We start from the raw sequence: 20,483 nt of genomic DNA, 5'->3' as shown, positions 1-20,483 counted from the left end.
CCTGACATCAAAAATGCGCATTCAAAATGCACAAGGTTAAATGAGTTTTAAAATTCTCTGTAGTTCTCTGCTTATCTTTCACATTGTAGTAAATTTATATCTGAATTTTAAACTGAACAAATTACACAATCAGTAAACATTACCTTGGACTTAAAGAAATGGCTTTATATCACATATCTGGATACATTAACATCCTCTCTGTGATAAGAGTAAATGTAAAGCTGGAGAAACATGAACACAGCCACAATGACCTCGACCAAAAATCTGGACAAAACACAGCAGTCCTTGTGAAACTCTCTGTCGGTTCTCATCATAAACAGCCTCATCAAGGACACAAGCAGGTTTTCTGGTTTGTAACACGGCTATAACCACAGACATGACACACAATTCATGAGCAGAGTGACGATTTAGTCACTGAGTTCATCCACAGGATGAAGCTTCCACACGTATAATCTGCATTACTACAGCACAGATACACCCCGTACTCTTTACTTGTTTTTTTCGTTTAGTCCATACAGCATTGTGTGACACAAAATAATTAGAATCATTTAAAAAAAAAAAAAACAGCAGTTGAGCCTCATTTCATCAAAGCTGGCTAGGGTATGAGGAAACAGCCCGGAGTATAGAAATACATTCAAAACTGCAATCACCTGAATAAACCAGCCAAGAATGTAGCAGTCAATGCACAGAGACGTCTGATGCTTTGATAAGAGAGGTTGTTTGACTGCCCGGTCTGGTTCACCAAGTGCAGCAATACCATTCAAATACTTGGTTCACTGGGATGAAAACCAGCAGAATCAAGACAAACCTCAGCCAGGAAAACAGGAGAGACAGAACTGAACCGTGGAGCAAATTATAAGTGATAATTTGTGAAAAATAGCTGCAATTCGCCACTTGAAAGTAAATGCAACAGAACTTAAGCACAGACGTCTATTAAGAATTGAAAAGTCACGGTCTGGCTGTTGTTTGGTTCCTGCTGATGTTGGCCATATTCATGTCTGTCTCATGTCACAAGTAGACAAATGCATCTGGTAATATTCTAATGCACCAACTCCAACTAATGGCCATTAACCATGGCATAATGAAAGGGTTCCATCAGTATCTCTTCATCAGATGCTGATGGAGCTTGTAACATTTGTGTCGCATTCATGTTTAACGCTGATGTAGCATGCAACAGTTTATGCACATTTCTGTAAAAAGACCACAACTTAAAGTCAATATGTTGCAAATGTTAACCATTTTTTGGACTTTGGATGCAGTCCTGAATTTTTATGTACTAAGCTGTAGACTGTCAGTCAAGCTAATGGTGAATAAACCAAGCCAACAATAAAAGTGAGAAAGAGAGGTGCATTGAATGCTTGATCCTCAACTGTTTATGTGAGCAAAATACAAAGACGGTGAGAAGATGATAAATATGCCATCGTCGCCATCCTGGTGCTGGTTGTCCTACATCACTTTGCTTTATTTTGGTCTGTTCCAACTTGTGAGTGAAATGTCTCACCAACAATGTTCACCATCTAATTATTACATTTGTCTATCTGGTGTTTGTTGCTTCTTGAATACAGTGTTTACTGAGAACAGCTTCCGCTTCAGCTGAAAATGATTGTTGAATTCAGACTTCACTAAAATTCAATGCTGTGGATAAAAAAGAAGAAGCAATGAATTGAAAGATGAATAACAATCTCTGTAGAGAGGGAGGGAAAAAGTCGAGTGATAATTCTTTGCTGACCTCTTCCATACATGCAGTGAATGTATCCACAATTATCATAAAAAACAGGCTAAAGTTGATAACTGTCAGTGAACCTGTTTCCACAATCTAAAGGATCAGAACTCTACCATTAAAAACCAGTGATAATGAGGTACAACATGGAATTTACTTAATAATACAACAATAAAAATACTGGGAAAGGACAGAAAAAACAAAGAATCACACAAGAAAAAGAATGTTCAGTTGTTTTCAGTGGGGGAATATTATCTACAATCTGTGAACATCATTGTGAAGCCGTGTGAAACCTGTTTGGTGGTTGGTGTTGTTCTAGGAGCTGTTCCCAGAGACAGTGAGCACTGTGGGACAGGCCAAGTTGTTTTCCACTGCAGGTATAGCGGACTGACAATAACAACTCACAGAGCCATGTAAAAACATCCACAGGATGACACACACACACGGACACAAATACACTCTGGCACAGAGGAAAACTGGCAGAAAAAGTGTATTCAGTTTATCTTATTCATTTCTAAGTGGAAAACAAGTCACGGGAAAACAACAGAAACACTTTCACCCACATTCAACCCTCATCTGCACACTTGTGCAATAAACAGGATGTCTTTAAGCTGACTCAGGGACAAATAGAATGGGAATATAGTCACTCTACATCTAAAAAAGCTTATCCTTTGTGGGAATATAAATCTTTTAGCTTCTGAAGTTGATCATATTCAATTCCAAGTCACAAACATAAACAGAGGGGAATGCCTCAGTAAACAGCCAGCAGTCCCTTAAAATTAAATTAAACCCTGATGCAAATTCTTACAAGACATGTGCATCACCAGAACACGTAAAAGAGAGTAATGGATCCATCTCTTTATCTGACTCTGCTTCTGAGTATAACTGTCTCCACTCTTTTGCCAGTTAATTCATGCATTCATTGGTAAAAATGAAAAATAAAAATCACTTTATCAGGGTTTAACCTTATCTTTGTTTATGGATCATGGTATTCCAACATGTAGTTAACCTGACAGAAACTGTCCCAATACACTTCTATAATGTCCAAAAATGTAGAGAATCAATTTATGAGTCGACTAAATTCAAATTGACCCTCTTCCTCATTGCATGCCCAACATTTCTATCATGTCACATCAAAATCCAAAATTCCGAGGGTCCTTTGGGTGAAAACCCAACAAGTTTCATGCAAAATGGTTTGGTGTAAGACTGCTAAAAAAAAAAAAAAGTGATGCCAACAAACAGACGACCCCTTCTGGTGAGGTAATAGAATTTTGCTTTCATAACAGTCTGTCCTCTTCACGATTACCCTGATTTATTCCTCTCACCTGTCTGAAATTTCTCCTGACGTCCAAATGGCCAGAAGCCTTTAGGTTTTTCCCGGTTGGAGCTCGGCGATGAAAGAGCAGAGAAGCTTCTCTCTGTGTGCACCTTCTTCCTCGTCTGGACACTGTTACCCATTTCAGGGCTGTCCTGAGGCCCCTAGAGTGGGTCCATCATCTTGTCATCTTCTAAAGTCTACTTTTCTTTAAGTCCTTCTCACTCCCCAGCATGAAAACACACCCTGAGTCAAAGTCAGACACACTCCTGAGTCTGTGATGTCAATCCTGCTGATTCAGAGCTGATAACACACACACACACACACACACACACACACACACACACACACACACACACACACACACACACACACACACACACACACACACACACACACACACACACACACACACGACAGTCTAGTGTAAGATGTCTACAGACCCACTACCCACTAACACTGTTCTTACAAACAACCAAACACAAACACAAACACACCAGAAATACAACCCAGATCAAGTCTCCAACACACAGCCCTCTGCATCCAGCTGCTGTAGCACCGTTAGCATCCAATGATGACAAGCTCACTACCAAGCGAGTGTGTCTACGGATGTGATGGTGTGTGTGTGTGTGTGTGTGTGTGTGTGCGTGCAAGTGCCCCTCCCACTCTCTGCCTATGTGATAGCAGAGCTCCAGAGCCTCCCTTTCACACAGATGAGAGCATGGAGTACTAGAGATGGCTGAACACACACACACACACACACACACACACACACACACACACACACACACACACACACACACACACACACACACACACACACACACACGATTCTGTTAATAACCTCTGTAAACAAGCAGTGATCTGTTGTCTTTATTCCAAACCAGAGTAACTCCAGATGACAAAATCCATGAAAGGTAATGGAGGAAACGCATCAGAGGTTTTTGTCCTTATAATACATTATGCCATTTCACAACATGCAATCATCCTTCATATTGGTTTTTATCTGAAACAGTATCAGATTAATTCCAATAAACATTGTATGTATATGTTCACTAAACTGCCATATTTATTCCAAAAAAGTTATCATCTTCATACAGACCAACAGATGGCCTTAAGTAACATTTAATACAGAAGAGACATCCCATCCGAAGCAAAGGAAAGCCTTTTTCAGAAGAAGATCACATTTTTCTGCAATCACACAGCTGCTAAAGACAGTAATGGAAGTCAGATCAGAACCACCCCAAGGAGAGGGAACAGCTATTTTACCCCAAGTTTGGACAAATCAACGCCTGGTTAGTGATGACATCACTCCGGCTGCGCTTCAAAGAAACACACATGTTGGAGTTGGAGGGGTGAGTTACAGGATAAGGATACTGGGGGGGTTTCGGTAAATGTGAAGAAGCAAATATTTATATATACTAGTTTTCATTGTGATTATAATCTTTCTCACTCCTTGTGTTCTATTTCTTGTTTTCTGTCATTTCATTCTGTAACACATTGTGAGTCTTGAATGCCCCCCTGATTACTGTGACATCTCATTGGAGTATTTTTTACAGGGAGAATGGCGTCACTAAATGCTGGACATGCCACTCCCAGAAGATGTGGATCAATAGCATCCAGAACTAGGTCACACAAACACGTAGAGGAAAAAGAAAACGGATAAAAACCATCAGCTTGACGAACGCAGAAAACTGAGACTCCTTTTTGTTAACAACTAAATGTAGGAAGATGAAGCAAGTGAAATGATGACAAGCAAGAAAATGAAACCACACACACACACACACACACACACACACACACACACACACACACACACACACACACACACACACACACACACACACACACACACACACACACACACACACACACACACACACAGACACACACACATTCATCGTCATGGTCACCCTGATCTTTTTTCTTTCATGGCTCCCACTTCCTCTCTCATGTGAAGGGAACTGAGGGAGGATAAAAAGCCTCCAATAAAACAGCAGATCCACATTCTGTGTGAGTACCAGAGACCATTTACAATCTTTCTTTGTAGGGGAGGAATCGATCTGGCGTGTGAAGAGCAGGATGAGTTAATGGGAATTTAAAATACAAATACAAATGCACAGAGTTGGATATGGCTCATGATTCCTATCGAGTGTAAAATGATACGCGATAAACTGCTCACAAAGATATGCTGCCTGTTAATGCAGCTCTACCAGAACCACACCCATTCCATTTGAGCTGGTGGAGTACTCCTAGGTTCCTCTCATCTGGCATGGTGCTGTGAGGGTGTGCTTGTGTGTTGGATAACGTGCCAAACATGCCCTAGATACATTTAAATAAGTGTGTTTATAGTAGGTGTCATTGTCGAGAGAGAGTAAAAGGGGAAGAGAAAGAGAGAGACACAGAGAGAGAGAGAGAGAGAGAGAGAGAGAGAGAGAGAGAGAGAGAGAGAGAGAGAGAGAGAGAGAGAGAGAGAGAGAGAGAGAGAGAGAGACTGGGTTTATGTGTACGTGTGTGTCTTTGTGTGCACATGTGTGTGTCATTGTGTGTGTACATGTGTGGACGACATTCATGGAGAAGAGTGCTGTGAGGGGAAGTGGTCTTCAGGGTGTTCATCACCAATCTTCCAGAGAGGATGAAGGAATCTCCCTCTCTAAATGCTGCTGTGTGCGCTCTGACAGTTAAGTGTGTACCCGATAATTGGTGTTACGTGATCTGAATAGGTCAAGCTGGCGTACACCTTCATTATCGGCATTTCTTTTCTCAGGATAAACATCAACCAAACCTGCACCGGTCCAGTACTTCCATCTTGTGGCAAGGCACCGGTATCACTGAGCTATACTGTATGTAAAATAGTCCCAACCTAGATTTCTTGTAGACAAGGAGTTTTCAATCTGATCCACCTTTAGTTTCCTGTTGTTTTCTTAATTTTGACTGAATGTAACACAAACTCACTGGGGGATATCCCGTCCTCCTGAGACTCACTCACTGGCAAACACACCGAGGATTGTCGGCCTTTCAATCAACCACATTCGGGTTTTGTGGGCTGCCAGTGAATTTATACAACACATTGCATTTTGAGGTTGGTGTGCAGGAAATCTGTGCCACAGGATTCTCTCCAACCAATCAGCACTTAGCAGTGTTTTCATTCCACAGTTTAGTTTCAGCTCAGCTAATTTGAAACCTCAACTGACAGGATGCAAAAACAAAAGGTACAGATTCAAAATATGATTTAGAACTTTTGAATATGGAAAAAAAAATTGAGTAGATACAATTGAGTTGAGTGACATACAGTCTGTAGTGGAAAATAAAAGTGGACGTGCACCTCCAGTTTAATGAGTGTAACCTACTGGCACAGGAAGCATATGCACATGAAGAGATGTTATATGAGCTAGCTACAGGTAAAGAAAGCGTGTGTGTGTGTGTGTGTGTGTGTGTGTGTGTGTGTATGTGATTGATTGTTGATCTCAAAAATTGATCTTCTTCAAACTTGCCATATGAGATGCTTACAGCCAAAAGCAGTGCAGTAAAATTTAGTGTGATTTGGATGTCCAACAAACTGCATATTAATGATGAACATATAACAAAGTGTAGATCAGGCTCTGTGCAGAAACAGGGGCTGTAACATATCATAAACCATGACTGTGGCGCGTTGCCAAGATGACTGCATCTGGTCCAGAACAGTACATCCAAGTGTTCAAGCGTATTTCTCCAGGGAACAACAGATTAATAGACTGCTATGAACCGGTTTGGAAGCAGGGTTTGAATGCCTCTGTTTGGCTACTATTTGTGTTATTTTGCTCATAACCAAATGAAACAATACAGACTTCTTCCTGGTGATGGAAATTGTGTGCCATGATCCAAATACTTAACAAACTACAACATCTTGCTCCTGTGACTTCCAGCTTTCTAAGCCTTCATTTTGCGTGGGTGTTCAAAGTCACGTGCAAAGGCTTCTTCCTTCCAAAAAGGACAACACATAGCATAGACTACTGCATTGTGCATAACTTAGGCATTAGTGTGATGACCATATGGTTGAAGACATGTCAAAGAAGATGGAAGAAAAACCAATGTTACTGAAATCAGTGAGACATTACTGTTAAAGGATGATGCTCCAGTTCTTCAAATGATGCTGAGGTAAAAACCTACGCAGATTTAAAAAGCAACTTAGTACAGAACTGCAGCAATAATCCGCTACATTCTAAACGCAGTAATTCGCAAGTTAAATCATAAACATAATAAATGGATATTTAAGTTCCCATCTCATCAGAACATACTGTATGATCACACATTTCACTTTGATATAGGACTGACTGAATTCCTCAACTGCTTTGGCATCGTCTCGTCGTTACTCTTCACACGAAAAGTCCACGGGAGCCCACAGCTGGATCAGCCGAACCGCGTTGGACAGGTGTATCTGTTACAACAAGTTATGTAACAGGAGCCTCTCACACGGCCTCCAGGGGAAATCAGTTGTATATCAATCTGTATACAGACTCGCTCCCTCAAGCCCACACTGATGTCTTCCAGCTGCTTCTCTGTAGTAACAAATACACTCCATGTCCTATAAAACAACCCATTAGTTTATTCCATAAACAAGGCCTCTAGATAAAAACTTTGGATGTAGATCACAAGTATTTTTAGTAAACTATGAGCAGGGAGAGTATCTACTATCTAGGTTATATTTTTATCTTCCAAAAAAGTTATTCTGTAAATAATATGACAGTGAAAAACATTTAGAGGCTTCCAGATACGGCATATCTCCCCCAGCTGTCATCCATCATGAACATACACATTTTATAAAACATACTTGGAATACTTTCCAACATGTTCCCATGCAAAATACACGAAATGTGAATTCCTATAGGATAGAAATAGTCAAGCAATCTAATCAGTTATTCTGTCTGACATGCATTTATTGTCTGACATGTAGTCAATCAAATGATCAGAAATCCCATGAATAAGTCATATTTGTCCAAACATTTGATGAGTTCTGATATGATCGAATGATATTTTGAGACCACGTCCAACTTTTCAACTTCCAACCACAACACTTAAAAAAAACAAACCCCCAAAATAGATATTTTATCTAAAAACTAGAAATATATACATATACAAATCCCCTGGATTAGCCAAAGTTCATTTAGTTTTTAAGATCAGAAATGTTTTCAGACAGATGAATGAAGGAACAGATGCAGCGACAGACGTGTACGTTTCTTATTCCAGTCGTCGTTACAGTAAAGACGATGCTCTTAAGGGCTCACAAACATTTTCATGTGTGTGAGCTCTGAGAGTAGTTTCCACAGCAATGTGTTCTTCACGCTTTTGTTTACAAGTGTGGTTTTAGACCTACAGTTATGAATGGGGGCTGGAGATACTCTATCTGCCTCCCCAGGTAAAATTACCCTGTTCATTAAAGTATGTCTTTGTGTACTTTGGAGCGGTGAATGATGTTTTCGGGTACATTGTGTGATGACATTAAAGTTTCAGACTGCACCCTCTGTGCTGCATGTTTGCTCTGCACTCCGTGTGTCCGTCCTGTCTAACTGTATTAAGGTGGCCCTGAGTTGTGGCCTGTAATAGAGCTGACGCTGTGTGCATTCCCTCTGTAATGAGATGTTTGCTCTTCATTTACTCCCATCACTCTGTAATCAACATCAGAGTTTGTGAATCTACACACCCTGAACGGTTTGTGATGTGGCAGCCACAGAACACGCACACACGCACGCACGCACGCACGCACGCACGCACGCACGCACACACACACACACACACACACACACACACACACACACACACACACACCAGGGGTTTAACAATCCAATTAAGAAGAGTATTCGCACATTTGTACTTTTGGAACTTGCTCTCTTACCAAAATGCTGATTTAGCTTGAATGTTATACATTACGTAATTATAAAACATGTCCTATAAAAAATATCAAACTTTGCCTGTCAACAATATGTCTTCTATTTTCAGGCCCTTCATGAAAATAGAAGACAAGTCTTCTTTCTCTGAAAAGCTCTGCATGATGTTTCCAGACTAGCTTTTTGTAGAGAAACCCCTGAACGCGAACACAAGTAAGGGTTACATTTGTAACACAATAAACTATTTTGAAAGAGACGTGTCCACATAATGACTTCACAGATGTAGAAAACAACAAGTACACACATGGAAGCACATGTGGAATCTCAGGGACTGTGTGAATGACCTCACTGCTCAAACAGCCAGCAGGGGAAGATGGGCTCTGCTGGACAAAGCAGGTAGTTGCGGGGGCTCTAAAGCCCATTTGTCTGTGTGTATGTGTGTCAAAAGTGATGTCATGAGCGCTGGGGATTGGTTGGCGCCGCCCTAAGCCCGGCAATATGCTGCTGACACACACAGAGATACCTTCTGATTCAGGGTAACACTTGGACACACACCCTCATACAGTGTTGCAGACGCCCACAAACAACCTTAAACACATGCTGATTACCCAATAATAAGTAGAGGAGACCAACAATCCCACCAAGGAGCTCCAAAGAGGGTATTAAGCAATTTGAGATGCAGATCAAAAACAGTAATATGTGGTAATGAATGGGCAAAGAAACGGAGAACCAGCGAGAGCTGGGCGTGTGTTTGTGCTAAGAAGTTACTCTAATTAAAAAAGCATTGAGAGAGTGTTTCTTAAGAGTCTCCTCAAAGCTGAATGGAGCTTTGTCATTCGCTGTAATCTCTCCTCTCCATCGCATAACTCTAGGCCCAATCTGGCATCCAGGCTGCCACACACACACACACACACACACACACACACACACACACACACACACACAAAAACACACACACACACACACGCACGCACGCACGCACGCACGCACACACACACACACACACACACACACACACACACACACACACACACACACACACAGTACATAGCACTCAGGAATTCTGAATAGTAACACCATTTTTATTGTTACACAACAGAAATCTGTCAATTACAAAACACCTTCAGGACTGGAGTCGTGGATCACTGCGTTCCCTCTCCATGACACATTTGAATCTGTCATGCAGGGGTAACACAGTTGATATTAATGCACGAACATCATATTTGACATGTTTGAACAAAGTGTGGTGGCTCATTGGAGGATTGGTGGCATGATGATGAAATGTTGCAGAATGACTGGTTCAGGATTTCATTGGTTCAGAGCATCCGATCACTAAAAATAATTATTGTCAGGGCAGTTAATTTATGTTCCAGGTTGTCCGCAGTCATTGTGTCTGCTGCAGTAGTTAGCCTAGCCTGGCTAGGTTGCCAAATTACACAAGTGAACACAGTTTACGGATGCTCCTATGATATCTGAGCCATATTTCCACCTCCAGCTTTCACATTTTATTGCATTTGATCCGTTGTTAACTTTAAAATATTAATAGTCATATAAACCAGAGAAAGAGACAATGGCAGTGTGCATGTTTGTGAGATCTGCAGTGTGTGTGTGTCATATTTATGTGTCTTAATAAACGCCTGTGCTTTGTTATGTCAAGACACCCAGGAAGGATTAGTCATAGGAACAGGACAACCGTAATAATAGTTATTGGTAGAAAAACAGGCTTCCCTCACTTTCTGGGGAGGACATAAAGGACCAAAGAATAGACAATCCATACAGCTTGTTCACACACAGGTGGGACAGAAAACACTGGACAGGCATGATGGTTAAATAGGGCACAAATTAGTCTGCAGTGATTATTGCTTTTGTTATGGTAGGAGGTGGTTTGTTTCCCAGACTACCACCAAAAATCAACTGTTTGTGTTGACAGGAGGAAAACTGGACAACATCCAGTCAGTGATTCACAGCTGCACTTTGGGACATTGTGAGCATTAAGTCAAATAGTAGAGTGTTTTCATGTGTTCACTCATAAATCCAATTTTTAACGGATAAATACATCTCTAAGAATGACAACAGTAAGTAACAATAGAACTCTTGATTTATCACAGGAGTGCAATATAGAGCTAAGACCTATTTAAAATGTACCATGAAGTAGAAAATTCATGGTACATGGTTCCCACAAATCCTCTACTCTGGAATTATTAGCCCCACTGCTAGTTAATCTTGGGTTTCAAACAGTGTCACTGTCTGTTAATCACCCAGTAGTAGTAGGTCTCAGTTGGCTCTGTGAAATCACAACATATGGTCAAAAAGGAATTGTGGATGTCTTAACAGGAAGAAGAGTTCAGAACCCAATGGACCAAAAAAGGTCCGAAAGACAGTTGGTGGATAGTTACTACAGTAACACACACACACACACACACACACACACACACACACACACACACACACACACACACACACACACACACACACACACACACACACACACACACACACACACACACACACACACACACACACACACACACACACACACACACACACAGACACGATGACAGAAGAGAATGGGATAGCTTCAGCAGTAAAAAACAAACAAAACAAAAAAACAGGAAATGAGGACTGTGAGTGTGTCACTTTTACTAAACTAAAATGTGCAGCTTGAACCCCAGACAATAACAAAATAACTCTTAACTTTCCATCTTAATCCAAAAGTCAACAAGTTTCTCCAAAACAACCCGACAGACAAAACAAGACAGACTAAAACAGAGGAGTTGTTCAACCGATCTGACAGGAACCGTTCCTGTTGATTCAGACTGAGTTTGTCTATACAATACTTTTAAATATAAATTCTATCTGTAGAGTTTTTGTTGAAAAATGCTGCCTTTGTATTAAATGCTAAAAATTTAGTTTACAAGAGTGAATAGTGAGATACAACCATAAAACTAAAACATGAGCTGATAGATGCTGAAGCGCTCCTTAGACCAATTGGGAACCATTGGGTGAATATTCTCTGTGGATTTGATAATACAAGGAATAGTTTTCACATTTCAGGACAGACCACTGATATAATTGTAGTTTCAATCTTTGCATTTTGTAGAATTCTTCTATTGTCATACCAACAGTTCTTCTGACACGCTAGAGCACTGTCATCCCACTCACCCTTTGGAGCATCATGGTTGTGAAGCCCACTTCTTCCATCCGTCACACCACTACGAGTTTGAGTCAGCCCATTGCTGGTAATCTTTTTCTTCCGACTTCCTTTCAGCCAACTGAAGGCCTGACCGAAGGAGCTTCCCGGCTTTTTCTGCCCACGCTGAGCCCTCGCCTCCCGTGCTAAGATCTCAGTGATGTCCCTGGGCACCAGGTCACCTGTAGACCTCCTCCGGGACATCCTAGAGGTCCTGTGAACTAAAGGCCTCCAAGTGGATCAATGTCTCTCTCTCTCTCTGTTTGGAACAAGTCACGGGTTTTGAAATTGCCCTGCTGTGCAGGGGTTGATGAACCCTTCCGTCCCTCTTTGGCCTCGCTTGGTGTCTCTGTTTTCACTGTCTGTCACCACCTGGGATAACAATGAGATTGGCAGGATGAGTGAGAGAGAGGATGAGAGGGAAAGACAATAAAATAGGGCACAAATGAAGGCCAGAGGGAGGACAGAGTGAAAAATAAAAGGGACAACCGTACAAAGAAAGTGGCAAAATCCATTTAATTAGGGAAGTAAATGCAGTTACAGGATTATTACAGACTGAAGAGGAAAAGACCCGAGACTACAAGGTCACATTGAAGCCTAACTGTTAACAACATATGAACATTCCCATATTGTTCTACTCACTCTTTCCCCCTCTACTCCTCTGCCCATGCAGCTCTACCCCTTTTTTTTTTCTATTCTCTCATTTTTGTATATGTAGGGGAGAAGCCCCAGGGAGGAGAGCTGGATTATTGCAGCGTCTATATGTGTGCAAACGTATGCATATGTGACATGTGGTTCACATCAGCAAGAAAGTGTATATGGGTGAGTTAAAGAAGAGAAAAAGGTTCAGTTTAATATGACACGCAGAAAATAGTTCAAAATGAGTACTTTCTACTTCATAAAAGACACATTTAGAGATCAGCCAGAATGTCTACTCTGCCTTTATCGTATCAGATTAGTGAATGATGTAAAACATTTGCTATAAAATGATCAGACAGAACATAACTGAATGCAACTTACCCTCGAGCGTGCTGTTCTCTCCTCCGCTCCCCTCTTTTCTCTCTCAGTCTGAGAACAGCTTGGCAGACCATGTGTGTGTGTGTGTGTGTGAGTGTGTGTGTGTGTGTGTGTGTATATGTGTGTGTTTAGCAGAGTGAATGAAGGTCCATGCTCTCTTGGTCCCGCCCTCTGTCCGAGAGCCAGCCTCTCCTCCCACCTCTCACAGCGGTGTCAGGAGTTAGCCACACCATTCCAGCGCTGGTTCTTCTCTTCTTCTTCCAGACAGAAGGCATTCACCATTTTATCTGGAGCACTGACTTCACACTTTTCTTCACCGGACCTGCGTGGTTCAATAGTAGTTCCTTCTCCTGCTGCTTGCTTTTCCTTTTCTTCTTTCTACTAGCCTCCTTTCCGGGGATCAGGTGCAGTCACTCGAATCTCCCAAAGCGGGGAGCCCTCTAGGCCACACAACATCATGGAAGTTTGGAATGAATAATGTACACCACGTATTGAAACACAGATCACCATGGACATCGGAATAGAAGATTAAAGCCTGGTACAAGTCTTGTAATACTTTCTCAGGTTATAACAAAGAAAATAAAAAAAATAGAAAATTAAAATAACAAATTAGAAAGATCCCCAAGTAAGTCCTGAGAAATCCAGTGCTGTTAAGGTGGCTGTGAAACCGTGAAGACATTCAACTGTCTTTTGTGAAGATATGAGGGAGTGGCTCTTTTCCTGTCACTATGCAGCCTGCTGGAAACTTGATACACCTTGTTAAACATGACGCTGTTGTAGAAAACACAAAATTATCTTCCATGTGTTTCCTTTAAGTCATGTCCAGTTGTGCTAAACACCATCATACAGGCTCTCTGTGTGTGTGTGTGTGTGTGTGTGTGTGTGTGTGTGTGTGTGTGTGTGTGTGTGTGTGTGTGTGTGTGTGTGTGTGTGTGTGTGTGTGTGTGTGTGTGTGTGTGTGTATGTGGGGGGGGTGGCTGGTTCATCTGGTTTGAACATGGAGGGTAAGAAAGTGGGAGCAAGAAGAAGTAAGGCGGAGGAGGTGTAGCTGCCTTGAGGGAACAGACTGAGGAACACCTGTGATAAAAATCTAGCCTTCTGGTTTATCCTCTGCTTGCGTAATCGTAGCTGTAATACCTGCATTGAATGTATAGCTAAAACAAAAACATAAGAAAAGAAATAAATTTGTTCAAACAATTTCATTCCATATATTTTCCATCTGGGCGACAGTAGTTGATGTAATGAAAAAAACTGTTATAATCACGTCATCCTCGCAGACACGGTCACAAGGTCTGCTTCATCGTTTTCGTCACTGCCTCCTGAGATGAGGCAGCCACGTTACCTGTCTGCTGGGATTTCTCGGTTAACTCTGGTGCGTGACCCGAAGACATGACGGCCAGCATGTGACGCACATGGTCCAGATTTAATGGTGTCTTTACCTGAAGTAGATGATGTGGTCACATATTTCTCTACCTCATAGCAAGCACAAAGAGGAGTACTACACACTCCTAAGTACTAAAGAATTTATACATTTGGAGTTGATTTTCCTAAAAGAGTGCATCGACCTCAAAATCTAACCTGTTTCACATTTTTGACTGAGTGTTGATTCATGACTTCTCTGTACAGTGGGTTTTTTTGGGGGGGTATGTGCATGCGTGGATTAGGGGAACCTGCACTTAATGTGTGTGTCGGGGAGGGGTTATGTGAGTCATAGTTTAGCTCACTCATGACTAACAGATTGAAATGTTTTAATGTTTCCATGGCGATACAATAGAAAACAGCCATGCTCTGTGAGTCTGGGATGGAGCTGTTACAGTCTCTGCATGTGTCTTTACAGTAAAGGTGCAAAATCATTAACCACCAGAACAACACGAGCCTACAGGCCTCCTGCTTTCCCTCCACCTTCTCCTCAAGCTTGACTGTTTTTCGCAGTTTGCATGCATGTGCATGTCTTTTTTACTTTTTGCATGCATTTTGTAAAATCTTTATTTGGATGACAAATTGACAAAGAAAACAACTTTATACTTAATTGGCAAATTAGATAAAAATGGTAACAGGATTTCTGGGCATGTTTTAGAATACATTTACAGTGTTTTCTGTAAAAGGACTTTGGGGGTGCAGGACTTTTTGTTTTCCATAATTTAGGACTATTGAGGCTTCAGGACTCTCCACTCACACCATAATCGGAGGGACTACCAGAGTAACACAAACTTTGTCTGTGTCCTGTGTGTATGCATGTGTGTCAGATGTGACTGAAAGGAGGCTGCAAGCAGGAAATCCATGCTGCCGGCTGGATAAGCCCAGCTCTCTCTGGCCAGCATTATAATTCCCGACCTGCTTTTGTCCTGTCACAGATGCATTTTGTCTGCGCAGACAGAAACACACAACTCTGAAATTACATTACAAAATTCCAAAACAGGTCTCAAATACACTTTTTGTCACTTCTGTTATGTCTTGTATTCATGTTCAGTGACAAGAAATACTTTTTTGAAGAACCAGTCACTGATCAAAAGCTGAACAAAAGTCTCTAAAATTCCATTCCACATGCCTTTCCATGTCCACCTCCTTCTAAAATCAGCAAACTGTGAAATTGTGAGTGGTTGAATGAGAGGTGGAGGAGAAACAGAAAGGGGAACACAGAATGAAGAGTGGCCTGTGGTTTTAGAAGAAGAGGGAGATATTCCAGGTTGATACTCTGTGAACCACAAAGGGGATTCCTCCCTACAACAGAGACAGCTTTGTCTCACCAGCCTGACAGTAAATGCTACAGTCTGTGTTGGCACTGCGTCCTTCCAGAAAAATGACTACGGGAGGAAGAATGAACAAATATATATACCACAGGACTAAAAGAATGAAAAGGGGAGGTTAAACTACATCAACCTTATCACACTTCAGTCCAGTTTTCCCAGTCACTTTTCTCCAATCAGGTTAAGTGACATGTTTCTGAAGAGAGATGAAACCTATAGAAAGAAGAAAATACGGGGTGAATATGGAACTGGAGCACTTTGCTGTCTTGTCAGTTTTATGGTGCCTCTGAGAAAAATTGTGTCCAAGAGTCAAATGACAGAGTCACGAAGCCCAAAGGGCCGTCGTGTTACCAGCTGTTTGTTTCTGACCTTTAACAAACTAATATTCTTAAAACAAAGCATTCTGGAAGAAGGTTTTATTTCATTTCTTTATAATCCACCAACAATGGGCTATATAACAACATTGCCATGTTTACGTCAGTCACTCGTGACTTCTTGATCAAAATGTTGCTCTAACACTCCTTTTAAACGAATATTTTTATAAGCTGTAGAGCTTTGAACTTAAACACTGTGATGTCACAGAGGAACCGGATAAACTGACCTCAGATCATTGTTTCTATTTGTCTGATACTATCTAGAGGAGTAAGCTCGGTGGGATACCCATGTGTGTGTAAACCTGCCATACATCAGCTTTCTGACTGTTATTACATGAATCAAAATTTATTAGCCAATCAGTGTTTGCTTCATCCCGGACAAGTTGACGCTGGTCTGCTGAGGGTTCGACGCCCTCTTGATATATATACATATTTTAGGTAAATCAAGGGAATACTACGTTTTATAAAGGGCCAATGACAGCCACATTGGAGCTTTTACTCAAAGATTAAATTCAAAATAACACAGAGCGATAGAAAACCCCAATGTCCAATGTTTAGACTAATTCTGTCTGTAACGTGGACAGTCCAGCATTCCTCAGAATCCAAGAGCCAAAGCCACAACAAGTCAGAACACACTGTGTATGAGTCCAGTATGTACACACACACACACACACACACACACACACACACACACACACACACACACACACACACACACACACACACACACACACACACACACACACACACACACACACACACACACACACACACACACACTGCAGAAGGTTCATGTTGTGTTTAGTGCTGGTTGTTAAACGGGTTGGTTACTTCATATCTCTAACCTCCATAACATGGATCTCTATTACTTTCAATCCATTGAAATGTGCATTTACATCACTTAATAAAGAACATTAGTGCATCAAATCCATGCTTACTACTTCAAAAATAATATTTGCAAGTATAATAAGTGAAATAATCTTTTGCCTCTTTTTATGGTACTGAAGCTTCGAGTAAGAAAACGCTGCACACGCTATAAGAGTGAACTGCTCCTTTAAAAAATTACATGAAATATTTCTGTAGCAGGGTGTGGTGTGGCCTGTTTGGGTCTGGACAAAAACAGGCCACAACTTTCCATCTATGAATCCAACTATCTCTCTTTTTCATCCTTTGTCTGTCCCTCCCTCCATTTGCAGAGCAACTAACTGCCTGTTTTCATTCTCTCACGGGGGCTGGTTAAATGAGGCGCTGACGTCACAGCCAGGAAACCCGAGGTGACCTCTATTCGTGAAATAACGGGATTGGCACTCACACAACATGTAGTTATGACAGTTGAAAACAGAGTGGTGAATCTCCATTTTCTGAAACAACAGCTATTCAGAGCATGTTTGTGCAGTTTTAGTCCAAAGCTTCAGGACAGGGGACAATTTTTTTGTCTTTGTCATGAAATTTATTTTATTGAACCAAAGTTGTTTTAAGATTTACAATAGTCCCTCACACTGACACCTACAACAGAACACTAAAAAGCATGCACACAGAAGCATCTGCACATATATTGCCGACACACACACACACACACACACACACACACACACACACACACACACGCACGCACGCACGCACGCACACACACACACACACACACACACAAACACAAACAACACAAACACACATTGTCTTGTGTAACAGCAACAACTTGATGCAAACTTTTCCATTTGGATTGAGGTCAAGCTTTGTCCTTTATGACATGTGGTTGTGTGGATGATCCTCTGCTGCTGAGACACAGGTATGACTACAGGAATGATATCATTCATATTTATATCTGGTGTGGTGAGTAATATATTGGTGACCTTTCTGTAGACATGCTGGCATCCTTGAGACTGCACTCAGACATGACAGGATTCAGTGAAATGTAAGCACAGATTACTTTGTTGTATATACGTGCTAACATTTGAAAGTGTAATTAGCATAAAGACAAATCACATGAAAAGATACTTTGAATACAATTTGTTTTCTATGTGTTTGAACAATGCAAAATATTTAGAAATGTTTAGTAACATGTTGATGGGGTTAGATAAGGAGTATTTTGAGTACATGGATGTGTTTCTTCATTGTTCACTGCAGCATTAAAATTAGTCTTATGATGAATATCACAACCATGGGTGCAGGCAATCAATCAAGTACTTCAAAACATGTCAAAAGTTTTTCTTAAACAAGTTCTATATAAAGACATATTCCCTCTAAGTCTCTGACATCCTTCATTCCTTTGGTGAGCCCAGAGTGGTGTTGGTTTATGTCATGGAGAAGACGAACAACCTTCCAGAGCACAAATAAAAAAATCTAACAAATAGGAATAAAAGAAATCAATAAAATCAATAAAAGACACAACTATTAATTCATGTAGACTGTTTGACAAAGTAAGAATGAATTTTTTGCTGGATATGCTCCAAACTTCGTCAGTGGGGATAAAAATGACAGTGACATGTTGGTGCTAAAGGAAACATCAGGAAAGCATCACTCAGAAGGCTTTATCCTCAGAATTGGAAACAAAAATATGGAATTTCATGATAATCCAGTTGTCAGCATGAGAAATTTAGTTGAAGTCAAAAAGGAAGCACTCAACCGATCATCTACCAAGTCAGCATCTCACTGCATTTGTGGGATGAGAAAAAATTATTATAAATCTTTCAGATCTTTATAAGAGGAATAAATAAGAATATACAACCATAAACAAGTTAGTCTAGATCTTTCTCTCACATGAAGTCTCTATTTAAATGTAAAATCCCTATAAGGCTACTAAACATGTCCAGCTGGCCTCATCATAGGCCCAGTTTTCTCTGTGATCCTTGAGGATGAATATCTGATCTCATCTCTGACAACTCATCTCATCTCTCTGTCTCAGTTGCTTACTTCTGTGAGGGCCAACATGAAAACTGGTGGCGATCGCACAACATTGCAAAGGTGATGCAATGAAACACGGCCAGGGCTGAGATGAAGGTCATTCTCAAAACAAAAATGATTTTCAGAACCAAACCAATGTGGGAACATAGCTGCTCTGTCTTTTTTCTAAAGGAAAACATGGACGTCATCTTTAAACAGACAACACGTACTTAATTCATAGGAGTGGAAAAACACATTGAAGAAGGGACACAAGGTCAATTCTTTATTAGATTAAGTGATCCCATTGGACTTTGGGAAGCCAGCTGGTGCCAACACTGGGTGGTTGGTGATGGTAAGAAGATGGTGGCTGTCAAATTTTAAACAGAGGCTCTCTCTTTAAAATAAACATCTGAGGACATCTAAGTCATTAAACCACACTTAGCCATAGTGTAACACTGTTTTATAATCCACAGCATGACAGATAACAGAGAACAAAGGAAACACTCACAACCCCAAGACAACTGCAAAAAAAAAAAAAAAAGCAATGTTCTCATCAACAAAAGTAAAGAGCTGCCAAAGTTCCCCTGAGCAATTCTCTTTATCTCTTCTGCCAGGAGTTGAGGACTGGTTGTATTGAGAAGCAGTCATGATTAACTGGCAATGGGTGATGGATCATGCTTTAGACAAAACAATAATTATTTTTCCTCAAAAATAAGTAATGTTATAATTGTCTTCTAAAATATTTTTTAAATAAAACACCTAGAGTAACAGATTTCTGCTATTCCATCCAGTATTTTTATTATTATTACTATTATTTTTTTTAATTATTATTACTATTCAAAGAAAGATCATCACTGTTTCAAATCCATGTTAGTCCAAATGTGAATAAAACCAGAAGTCCAACAAGAACTCAGTTAACTATATGGAATGTTTTCAGATAAAGATCATGAGCTCATTTCTCCAAAATATTTCTGGGAAATGTTTTTAATTGCAAATAATTTATAATAAATCCTCAAATCATGTGTCTGATGTCAGAATATAAATAAGACTGCAAAACATGTTGTGCAGGAATGTAATAATACGGATTTATTCATTTGTGTCAATAAAAACAAAAAGAATTCCCAGTTCACTGTAGTGTGAGGCTTTCCAACATATTTTATGAAACCAAGAGTTGGAAAGAAAAGGGAGGCAGGAAGAAGAGGACAACTCACTGACCGGATGCTCTGGTGATTTTGGACAGTGAGTTAATGCTCAGCATATGCTTCAACTCAGCGGGACATTTAGTCCTCAAACACAGCATCCCTTACAATATTAAACTGTGTTACTCCACACCTCCACACACACGCACACGCACGCACGCACGCACGCACGCACGC

At 40.7% G+C, this 20,483-nt stretch overlaps 1 protein-coding gene across 2 annotated transcripts in view; it reads right to left on the bottom strand.

The window, feature by feature from the left end:
* nhsl3 (NHS like 3) overlaps positions 1 to 13,675 on the bottom strand; it is a 32,412-nt gene extending 18,737 nt beyond the window's left edge. The window contains exons 1-2 of one of the 2 annotated variants that reach the window (XM_068332395.1): positions 13,110 to 13,675; positions 12,062 to 12,461 (exon numbers count right to left, since the gene is read on the bottom strand). In XM_068332395.1, the coding sequence (XP_068188496.1) occupies positions 12,062 to 12,293 (232 nt within the window). In that variant the 5' untranslated portion in view covers positions 12,294 to 12,461; positions 13,110 to 13,675. Of the gene's footprint in view, positions 1 to 3,045; positions 3,350 to 12,061; positions 12,462 to 13,109 lie in introns of those variants that run through there. The other variant, XM_068332396.1, reaches the window with a different exon arrangement.
* Positions 13,676 to 20,483: the final 6,808 nt, after the last annotated feature.

Source organism: Antennarius striatus, chromosome 14, assembly GCF_040054535.1.
Source record: "Antennarius striatus isolate MH-2024 chromosome 14, ASM4005453v1, whole genome shotgun sequence".
Classification (NCBI taxonomy): domain Eukaryota; kingdom Metazoa; phylum Chordata; class Actinopteri; order Lophiiformes; family Antennariidae; genus Antennarius; species Antennarius striatus.
The sequence above is the reverse complement of the archived record's forward strand: the minus strand, read 5'-3'. Positions and strand labels throughout refer to the sequence as shown.